Source organism: Oncorhynchus kisutch, linkage group LG1 (genome assembly GCF_002021735.2).
Source record: "Oncorhynchus kisutch isolate 150728-3 linkage group LG1, Okis_V2, whole genome shotgun sequence".
Taxonomy (NCBI): Eukaryota; Metazoa; Chordata; class Actinopteri; order Salmoniformes; family Salmonidae; genus Oncorhynchus; species Oncorhynchus kisutch.
In genome coordinates, this window is record NC_034174.2 from 1,015,486 (window position 1) to 1,027,592 (window position 12,107).

General features: G+C 43.6%; 1 protein-coding gene across 2 annotated transcripts in view; it reads left to right on the top strand.

Annotated features, from left to right (window-relative positions):
• LOC109899994 (cellular nucleic acid-binding protein) overlaps window positions 1–12,107 on the top strand; it is a 51,748-nt gene that overhangs the window by 12,085 nt on the left and 27,556 nt on the right. Inside the window, exons 3-4 of one of the 2 annotated variants that reach the window (XM_031821166.1) lie at window positions 10,111–10,176; window positions 10,711–10,781. In XM_031821166.1, the coding sequence (XP_031677026.1) occupies window positions 10,111–10,176; window positions 10,711–10,781 (137 nt within the window). The remainder of the gene's footprint in view (window positions 1–10,110; window positions 10,177–10,710; window positions 10,782–12,107) is intronic. The other variant, XM_031822540.1, reaches the window with a different exon arrangement.

Below are 12,107 nucleotides of genomic sequence, written 5' to 3' on the forward strand. Positions count from 1 at the left end.
TGGTGATCAATAGACGGTGAAAGGTACTGACTACATTACAGGGTGGTGATCAATAGACGGGGAACAGAACTGACTACATTACAGGGTAGTGATCAATATACGGGGAAAGGTAAGGTACTGACTACATTACAGGGTAGTGATCAATAGACGGGGAAAGGTACTGACTACATTACAGGGTATTGTCAATATACGGGGAAAGGTAAGGTACTGACTACATTACAGGGTAGTGATCAATAGACGGGGAAAGGTACTGACTACATTACAGGGTAGTGATCAATAGACGGGGAAAGGGACTGACTACATTACAGGGTGGTGATCAATAGACGGGGAATGGTAAGGTACTGACTACATTACAGGGTAGTGATCAATAGACGGGGAACGGAACTGAATACAATACAGGGTGGGTATCAATAGACGGTGAAAGGTACTGACTACATTACAGGGTAGTGATCAATAGACGGGTAAAGGTACTGACTACATTACAGGGTGGTGATCAATAGACGGGGAAAGGTACTGACTACATTACAGGGTAGTGATCAATAGACGCGGAACAGAACTGAATTACATTACAGGGTGGTGATCAATAGACGGGGAAAGGTAAGGTACTGACTACATTACAGGGTAGTGATCAATAGACGGGGAAAGGTAAGGTACTGACTACATTACAGGGTAGTGATCAATAGACGGGGAAAGGGAAGGTACTGACTACATTACAGGGTAGTGTCAATAGACGGGGAAAGGTACTGACTACATTACAGGGTATTGATCAATAGACGGGGAAAGGTACTGACTACATTACAGGGTGGTGATCAATAGACGGGGAAAGGTAAGGTACTGACTACATTACAGGGTAGTGATCAATAGACGGGGAACGGAACTGACTACAATACAGGGTGGTGATCAATAGACGGTGAAAGGTACTGACTACATTACAGGGTAGTGATCAATAGACGCGGAACAGAACTGAATTACATTACAGGGTAGTGTCAATAGACGGGGAAAGGTAAGGTACCGACTACATTACAGGGCAGTGATCAATAGATGGGGAACGGTACTGACTACATTACAGGGTATTGATCAATAGACGGGGAAAGGTACTGACTACATTACAGGGTATTGATCAATAGACGGGGAAAGGTAAGGTACTGACTACATTACAGGGTAGTGATCAATAGATGGGGAAAGGTAAGGTACTGACTACATTACAGGGTATTGATCAATAGACGGGGAAAGGTACTGACTACATTACAGGGTATTGATCAATAGACGGGGAAAGGTACTGACTACATTACAGGGTGGTGATCAATAGATGGGGAAAGGTAAGGTACTGACTACATTACAGGGTAGTGATCAATAGATGGGGAAAGGTAAGGTACTGACTACATTACAGGGTATTGATCAATAGACGGGGAAAGGTACTGACTACATTACAGGGTATTGATCAATAGACGGGGAAAGGTACTGACTACATTACAGGGTGGTGATCAATAGATGGGGAAAGGTAAGGTACTGACTACATTACAGGGTAGTGATCAATAGACTGGGAACGGAACTGACTACAATACAGGGTAGTGATCAATAGATGGGGAAAGGTAAGGTACTGACTACATTACAGGGTAGTGATCAATAGACGGGGAAAGGTAAGGTACTGACTACATTATAGGGTGGTGATCAATAGACGGGTAAAGGTACTGACTACATTACAGGGTGGTGATCAATAGACGGGGAAAGGTACTGACTACATTACAGGGTAGTGATCAATAGACGCGGAACAGAACTGAATTACATTACAGGGTGGTGATCAATAGACGGGGAAAGGTAAGGTACTGACTACATTACAGGGTAGTGATCAATAGACGGGGAAAGGTAAGGTACTGACTACATTACAGGGTAGTGATCAATAGACGGGGAAAGGTAAGGTACTGACTACATTACAGGGTAGTGTCAATAGACGGGGAAAGGTACTGACTACATTACAGGGTATTGATCAATAGACGGGGAAAGGTACTGACTACATTACAGGGTGGTGATCAATAGACGGGGAAAGGTAAGGTACTGACTACATTACAGGGTAGTGATCAATAGACGGGGAAAGGTAAGGTACCGACTACATTACAGGGCAGTGATCAATAGATGGGGAACGGTACTGACTACATTACAGGGTATTGATCAATAGACGGGGAAAGGTACTGACTACATTACAGGGTATTGATCAATAGACGGGGAAAGGTACTGACTACATTACAGGGTAGTGATCAATAGACGGGGAAAGGTAAGGTACTGACTACATTACAGGGTAGTGATCAATAGATGGGGAAAGGTAAGGTACTGACTACATTACAGGGTATTGATCAATAGACGGGGAAAGGTACTGACTACATTACAGGGTATTGATCAATAGACGGGGAAAGGTACTGACTACATTACAGGGTGGTGATCAATAGATGGGGAAAGGTAAGGTACTGACTACATTACAGGGTAGTGATCAATAGACTGGGAACGGAACTGACTACAATACAGGGTAGTGATCAATAGATGGGGAAAGGTAAGGTACTGACTACATTACAGGGTAGTGATCAATAGACGGGGAAAGGTAAGGTACTGACTACATTATAGGGTGGTGATCAATAGACGGGTAAAGGTACTGACTACATTACAGGGTGGTGATCAATAGACGGGGAAAGGTACTGACTACATTACAGGGTAGTGATCAATAGACGCGGAACAGAACTGAATTACATTACAGGGTGGTGATCAATAGACGGGGAAAGGTAAGGTACTGACTACATTACAGGGTAGTGATCAATAGACGGGGAAAGGTAAGGTACTGACTACATTACAGGGTAGTGATCAATAGACGGGGAAAGGTAAGGTACTGACTACATTACAGGGTAGTGTCAATAGACGGGGAAAGGTACTGACTACATTACAGGGTATTGATCAATAGACGGGGAAAGGTACTGACTACATTACAGGGTGGTGATCAATAGACGGGGAAAGGTAAGGTACTGACTACATTACAGGGTAGTGATCAATAGACGGGGAAAGGTAAGGTACCGACTACATTACAGGGCAGTGATCAATAGATGGGGAACGGTACTGACTACATTACAGGGTATTGATCAATAGACGGGGAAAGGTACTGACTACATTACAGGGTATTGATCAATAGACGGGGAAAGGTACTGACTACATTACAGGGTAGTGATCAATAGACGGGGAAAGGTAAGGTACTGACTACATTACAGGGTAGTGATCAATAGATGGGGAAAGGTAAGGTACTGACTACATTACAGGGTATTGATCAATAGACGGGGAAAGGTACTGACTACATTACAGGGTATTGATCAATAGACGGGGAAAGGTACTGACTACATTACAGGGTGGTGATCAATAGATGGGGAAAGGTAAGGTACTGACTACATTACAGGGTAGTGATCAATAGACTGGGAACGGAACTGACTACAATACAGGGTGGTGATCAATAGACGGGGAAAGGTACTGACTACATTACAGGGTATTGATCAATAGACGGGGAAAAGTACTGACTACATTACAGGGTAGTGATCAATAGACGGGGAAAGGTAAGGTACTGACTACATTACAGGGTAGTGATCAATAGATGGGGAAAGGTAAGGTACTGACTACATTACAGGGTAGTGATCAATAGACGGGGAAAGGTAAGGTACTGACTACATTATAGGGTGGTGATCAATAGATGGGGAACGGAACTGACTACATTACAGGGTATTGATCAATAGACGGGGAAAGGTACTGACTACATTACAGGGTAGTGATCAATAGACGGGGAAAGAAACTGACTACATTACAGGGTATTGATCAATAGACGGTGAAAGGTACTGACTACATTGCAGGGTATTGATCAATAGACGGGGAAAGGTACTGACTACATTACAGGGTATTGATCAATAGACCGGGAAAGGTACTGACTACATTACAGGGTATTGATCAATAGACGGGGAAAGGTACTGACTACATTACAGGGTAGTGATCAATAGATGGGGAAAGGTAAGGTACTGACTACATTACAGGGTAGTGATCAATAGACGGGGAAAGGTACTGACTACATTACAGGGTAGTGATCAATAGATGGGGAAAGGTAAGGTACTGACTACATTACAGGGTAGTGATCAATAGATGGGGAAAGGTAAGGTACTGACTACATTACAGGGTAGTGATCAATAGATGGGGAAAGGTAAGGTACTGACTACATTATAGGGTCGTGATCAATAGACGGGGAACGGAACTGACTACATTACAGGGTATTGATCAATAGACGGGGAAAGGTACTGACTACATTACAGGGCAGTGATCAATAGACGGGGAAAGGTAAGGGACTGACTACATTACAGGGTAGTGATCAATAGACGGGGAAAGGTAAGGTACTGACTACATTACAGGGTAGTGATCAATAGACGGGGAAAGGTAAGATACTGACTACATTACAGGGTAGTGATCAATAGACGGGGAAAGGTACTGACTACATTACAGGGTAGTGATCAATAGACGGGGAAAGGTACTGACTACATTACAGGGTATTGATCAATAGACGGGGAAAGGTACTGACTACATTACAGGGTAGTGATCAATAGATGGGGAAAGGTAAGGTACTGACTACATTACAGGGTAGTGATCAATAGATGGGGAAAGGTAAGGTACTGACTACATTACAGGGTAGTGATCAATAGACGGGGAAAGGTAAGGTACTGACTACATTATAGGGTCGTGATCAATAGACGGGGAACGGAACTGACTACATTACAGGGTATTGATCAATAGACGGGGAAAGGTACTGACTACATTACAGGGCAGTGATCAATAGACGGGGAAAGGTAAGGGACTGACTACATTACAGGGTAGTGATCAATAGACGGGGAAAGGTAAGGTACTGACTACATTACAGGGTAGTGATCAATAGACGGGGAAAGGTAAGATACTGATTACATTACAGGGTAGTGATCAATAGACGGGGAAAGGTACTGACTACATTACAGGGTAGTGATCAATAGACGGGGAAAGGTACTGACTACATTACAGGGTAGTGATCAATAGACGGGTAAAGTTACTGACTACATTACAGGGTGGTGATCAATAGACGGGGAAAGGTACTGACTACATTACAGGGTAGTGATCAATAGACGGGGAATGGAACTGACTACAATACAGGGTGGTGATCAATAGACGGTGAAAGGTACTGACTACATTACAGGGTAGTGATCAATAGACGGGGAAAGGTACTGACTACATTACAGGGTAGTGATCAATAGATGGGGAAAGGTAAGGTACTGACTACATTACAGGGTAGTGATCAATAGTTGGGGAAAGGTAAGGTACTGACTACATTACAGGGTAGTGATCAATAGACGGGGAAAGGTAAGGTACTGACTACATTATAGGGTCGTGATCAATAGACGGGGAACGGAACTGACTACATTACAGGGTATTGATCAATAGACGGGGAAAGGTACTGACTACATTACAGGGCAGTGATCAATAGACGGGGAAAGGTAAGGGACTGACTACATTACAGGGTAGTGATCAATAGACGGGGAAAGGTAAGGTACTGACTACATTACAGGGTAGTGATCAATTGACGGGGAAAGGTAAGATACTGATTACATTACAGGGTAGTGATCAATAGACGGGGAAAGGTACTGACTACATTACAGGGTAGTGATCAATAGACGGGGAAAGGTACTGACTACATTACAGGGTAGTGATCAATAGACGGGTAAAGTTACTGACTACATTACAGGGTGGTGATCAATAGACGGGGAAAGGTACTGACTACATTACAGGGTAGTGATCAATAGACGGGGAATGGAACTGACTACAATACAGGGTGGTGATCAATAGACGGTGAAAGGTACTGACTACATTACAGGGTGGTGATCAATAGACGGTGAAAGGTACTGACTACATTACAGGGTGGTGATCAATAGACGGGGAACAGAACTGACTACATTACAGGGTAGTGATCAATATACGGGGAAAGGTAAGGTACTGACTACATTACAGGGTAGTGATCAATAGACGGGGAAAGGTACTGACTACATTACAGGGTATTGTCAATATACGGGGAAAGGTAAGGTACTGACTACATTACAGGGTAGTGATCAATAGACGGGGAAAGGTACTGACTACATTACAGGGTAGTGATCAATAGACGGGGAAAGGGACTGACTACATTACAGGGTGGTGATCAATAGACGGGGAATGGTAAGGTACTGACTACATTACAGGGTAGTGATCAATAGACGGGGAACGGAACTGAATACAATACAGGGTGGGTATCAATAGACGGTGAAAGGTACTGACTACATTACAGGGTAGTGATCAATAGACGCGGAACAGAACTGAATTACATTACAGGGTGGTTATCAATAGACGGGGAAAGGTACTGACTACATTACAGGGTGGTGATCAATAGATGGGGAACGGTACTGACTACATTACAGGGTGGTGATCAATAGACGGGGAAAGGTAAGGTACTGACTACATTACAGGGTGGTGATCAATAGACGGGGAAATATACTGACTACATTACAGGGTAGTGATCAATAGACGGGTAAAAGTACTGACTACATTACAGGGTAGTGATCAATAGACGGGTAAAGGTACTGACTACATTACAGGGTGGTGATCAATAGACGGGGAAAGGTACTGACTACATTACAGGGTAGTGATCAATAGATGCGGAACAGAACTGAATTACATTACAGGGTGGTGATCAATAGACGGGGAAAGGTAAGGTACTGACTACATTACAGGGTAGTGATCAATAGACGGGGAAAGGTAAGGTACTGACTACATTACAGGGTAGTGATCAATAGACGGGGAAAGGTAAGGTACTGACTACATTACAGGGTATTTATCAATAGACGGGGAAAGGTACTGACTACATTACAGGGTGGTGATCAATAGACGGGGAAAGGTAAGGTACTGACTACATTACAGGGTAGTGATCAATAGACGGGGAACGGAACTGACTACAATACAGGGTGGTGATCAATAGACGGTGAAAGGTACTGACTACATTACAGGGTAGTGATCAATAGACGCGGAACAGAACTGAATTACATTACAGGGTGGTGTCAATAGACGGGGAAAGGTAAGGTACTGACTACATTACAGGGTAGTGATCAATAGACGGGGAAAGGTAAGGTACTGACTACATTACAGGGCAGTGATCAATAGATGGGGAAAGGTAAGGTACTGACTACATTACAGGGTAGTGATCAATAGATGGGGAACGGTACTGACTACATTACAGGGTATTGATCAATAGACGGGGAAAGGTACTGACTACATTACAGGGTATTGATCAATAGACGGGGAAAGGTACCGACTACATTACAGGGTATTGATCAATAGACGGGGAAAGGTACTGACTACATTACAGGGTAGTGATCAATAGACGGGGAAGGTAAGGTACTGACTACATTACAGGGTTGTGATCAATAGACGGGGAAAGGTAAGGTACTGACTACATTACAGGGTAGTGATCAATAGACGGGGAATGGAACTGACTACAATACAGGGTGGTGATCAATAGACGGTGAAAGGTACTGACTACATTACAGGGTAGTGATCAATAGACGCGGAATAGAACTGAATTACATTACAGGGTAGTGTCAATAGACGGGGAAAGGTAAGGTACTGACTACATTACAGGGTAGTGATCAATAGACGGGGAAAGGTAAGGTACTGACTACATTACAGGGCAGTGATCAATAGATGGGGAACGGTACTGACTACATTACAGGGTATTGATCAATAGACGGGGAAAGGTACCGACTACATTACAGGGTATTGATCAATAGACGGGGAAAGGTACTGACTACATTACAGGGTATTGATCAATAGACGCGGAAAGGTAAGGTACTGACTACATTACAGGGTAGTGATCAATAGACGGGGAAAGGTAAGGTACTGACTACATTACAGGGTAGTGATCAATAGACGGGGAAAGGGACTGACTACATTACAGGGTGGTGATCAATAGACGTGGAATGGTAAGGTACTGACTACATTACAGGGTAGTGATCAATAGACGGGGAACGGAACTGAATACAATACAGGGTGGTGATCAATAGACGGTGAAAGGTACTGACTACATTACAGGGTAGTGATCAATAGACGCGGAACAGAACTGAATTACATTACAGGGTAGTGTCAATAGACGGGGTAAGGTAAGGTACTGACTACATTACAGGGTAGTGCTCAATAGACAGGGAAAGGTAAGGCACTGACTACATTACAGGGTAGTGATCAATAGATGGGGAAAGGTAAGGTACTGACTACATTACAGGGTAGTGATCAATAGACGGGGAAAGGTAAGGTACTGACTACATTATAGGGTGGTGATCAATAGATGGGGAACGGAACTGACTACATTACAGGGTATTGATCAATAGACGGGGAAAGGTACTGACTACATTACAGGGTATTGATCAATAGACGGAAAGGTACTGACTACATTACAGGTATTGATCAATAGACGGGGAGAGGTACTGACTACATTACAGGGTAGTGATCAATAGATGGGAAATGTATGGTACTGACTACATTATAGGGTAGTGATCAATAGACGGGGAAAGGTAAGGTACTGACTACATTACAGGGTAGTGATCAATAGACGGGGAAAGGTACTGACTACATTACAGGGTATTGATCAATAGACGGGGAACGGTACCGACTACATTACAGGGTATTGATCAATAGACGGGGAAAGGTACTGACTACATTACAGGGTATTGATCAATAGACGGGGAAAGGTACTGACTACATTACAGGGTATTGATCAATAGACGGGGAAAGGTACTGACTACATTACAGGGTATTGATCAATAGACGGGGAAAGGTACTGACTACATTACAGGGTATTGATCAATAGATGGGGAAAGGTAAGGTACTGACTACATTACAGGGTATTGATCAATAGACGGAAAGGTACTGACTACATTACAGGTATTGATCAATAGACGGGGAGAGGTACTGACTACATTACAGGGTAGTGATCAATAGATGGGAAATGTATGGTACTGACTACATTATAGGGTAGTGATCAATAGACGGGGAAAGGTAAGGTACTGACTACATTACAGGGTAGTGATCAATAGACGGGGAAAGGTACTGACTACATTACAGGGTATTGATCAATAGACGGGGAACGGTACCGACTACATTACAGGGTATTGATCAATAGACGGGGAAAGGTACTGACTACATTACAGGGTATTGATCAATAGACGGGGAAAGGTACTGACTACATTACAGGGTATTGATCAATAGACGGGGAAAGGTACTGACTACATTACAGGGTATTGATCAATAGATGGGGAAAGGTAAGGTACTGACTACATTACAGGGTGGTGATCAATAGATGGGGAACGGAACTGACTACATTACAGGGTAGTGATCAATAGACGGGGGAAGGTACTGACTACATTACAGGGTATTGATCAATATACGGTGAAAGGTAAGGTACTGACTACATTACAGGGTAGTGATCAATAGATGGGGAACGGAACTGACTACATTACAGGGTAGTGATCAATAGACGGGGAAAGGTACTGACTGCATTACAGGGTAGTGATCAATAGACGGTGAAAGGTACTGACTACATTAAAGGATAAATGAAAAGGCAAAGTTTTGTAAAAATGCTTTTAAACTGTAAATTAACGTTCAGGTAATATTCAACCTTCCCATGTAACTCAGTTTCAAAAACAATTATCCTGTTTGGTGTTCCAGTGCATGGCCTGTGTGTTAACTTGGCCCTGGGCAGCACTGAGCCTGTGTGCTAACTTGGCCCTGGGCAGCACTGAGCCTGTGTGCTAACTTGGCCTTGGGCAGCACTGAGCCTGTGTGCTAACTTGGCCCTGGGCAGCACTGAGCCTGTGTGCTAACTTGTCCCTGGGCAGCACTGAGCCTGTGTGCTAACTTGGCCCTGGGCAGCACTGAGCCTGTGTGCTAACTTGGCCCTGGGCAGCACTGAGCCTGTGTGTTAACTTCTAAGTAAATTCCCATTGCCACATGTCTAGCAAAGCAATGGGATTTTCCAATAATAATGTTCTTCCTGTTCCTCAGATCTGTTCTGCTATCGCTGTGGCGAGCCTGGTCACGTCGCCAGGGACTGTGAGAGGACTGAGGATGGTGAGGACGTCTCCAGCTTAGAAAAATGTTGACCACATTTGTGTGTACATCACACCAATTTAGAAGTTTGACTATTAGTCTGATGTTGGGTTAGTGAGATGTTCCTGTATGTGTTAGTTCTCTCCCAGCATGCTATAACTGTTCTGTGTTTCTGCAGCATGCTATAATTGTTCTGTGTTTCTGCAGCGTGCTATAACTGCTCTGTGTTTCTGCAGCGTGCTATAACTGCTCTGTGTTTCTGCAGCATGCTATAACTGCTCTGTGTTTCTGCAGCGTGCTATAACTGCTCTGTGTTTCTGCAGCGTGCTATAACTGCTCTGTGTTTCTGCAGCGTGCTATAACTGCTCTGTGTTTCTGCAGCGTGCTATAACTGCTCTGTGTTTCTGCAGCGTGCTATAACTGCTCTGTGTTTCTGCAGCGTGCTATAACTGCTCTGTGTTTCTGCAGCGTGCTATAACTGCTCTGTGTTTCTGCAGCGTGCTATAACTGCTCTGTGTTTCTGCAGCGTGCTATAACTGCTCTGTGTTTCTGCAGCGTGCTATAACTGTGGTCGTGGAGGACACATCTCCAGGGACTGTAAGGAGCCCAAGAAGGAGAGGGAACAGGTGTGTTATAACTGTCATGGCTTGGGTGTTGTAATATTATTATGCAGGCCGGTGTGTTCATGGTATTGATGTTATTATTAGGTCCCTATAAAATCACTTTTATTTTTTTTGCCTGATTCAGTTTTTTTTGTGGGGGGGGTTGTGTAGTTCCCTTTAATACAAGTGTTCACCAGCCAGAGACTGTTGTTTGGTTAGCAGTGTTTCTGTAGTACAGCCACCTAGCGCTGTTGTTTGGTTAGCAGTGTTTCTGTAGTACAGCCACCTAGCAGTGTTTCTGTAGTACAGCCACCTAGCACTGTTGTTTGGTTAGCAGTGTTTCTGTAGTACAGCCACATAGCACTGTTGTTTGGTTAGCAGTGTTTCTGTAGTACAGCCACCTAGCACTGTTGTTTGGTTAGCAGTGTTTCTGTAGTACAGCCACCTAGCACTGTTGTTTGGTTAGCAGTGTTTCTGTAGTACAGCCACCTAGTACTGTTGTTTGATTAGCAGTGTTTCTGTAGTACAGCCACCTAGCACTGCTGTTTGGTGAGCAGTGTTTCTGTAGTGCTTCTGTGATTGTGCAGAGTCTTCAAAACAAATGACCACTGGATTGATGCAAATAATTTCTATCATTCTGCCAGGTAGGCATAAGCTACTTTGTAGTTAACCTCCTCTATTAAATGTTTTTGGGAGTCTTTCCCTCTACCAGAAGACGGTTATCATTAGCATTATCTCTAACAGCTGCACAGAGTGTAGACCAGACATACAGAGCAGCACAACACACAGACGGGGGTGTTCCTGTTATGACCGCCCTGAATTTTTCTGAACCGCCTCAGTGCTTCTCCTTCCAATTGGGCGCTTTCCCTTTAATTCCCAATTAAATAGCCAGCATCCGCTGCGCAAAAGTGGGGTTGTGATGGAGACGTGAATGAGGATGTGTTCAACCCTCAGTTCCGAAGCTTCTCTATTCCGTTTGTTTTGTTGCCTTTAAATGTGTGTTTTGTAGCCTAATAGAGTTTACCCAGGATCAGACTACACCTCTCCGTTCTTCGTGGCCTTTCTCAGTTGAAGGATTGGATTGGATTGTCTGACTGACCGACTGACTACAACCTTTTTGTATACGGTATTTCATTTGTTTTGATGTAATGTATACTGTGATGCTTTATGTAGTTAGTTGTAGTTGAGGACTTAGTAAGAGTTGATAAGCTTTAAAGTTCTGTGGTAAAATAATTGTTATATTGATTGTATGATTAATACTGGGTTTACGCTACACTTGAATGAACGGACAAACATTGCGTGACAAAGGTCACTGGAGTTCCCTGAACTCCTTTACAGGACTGGACTCTT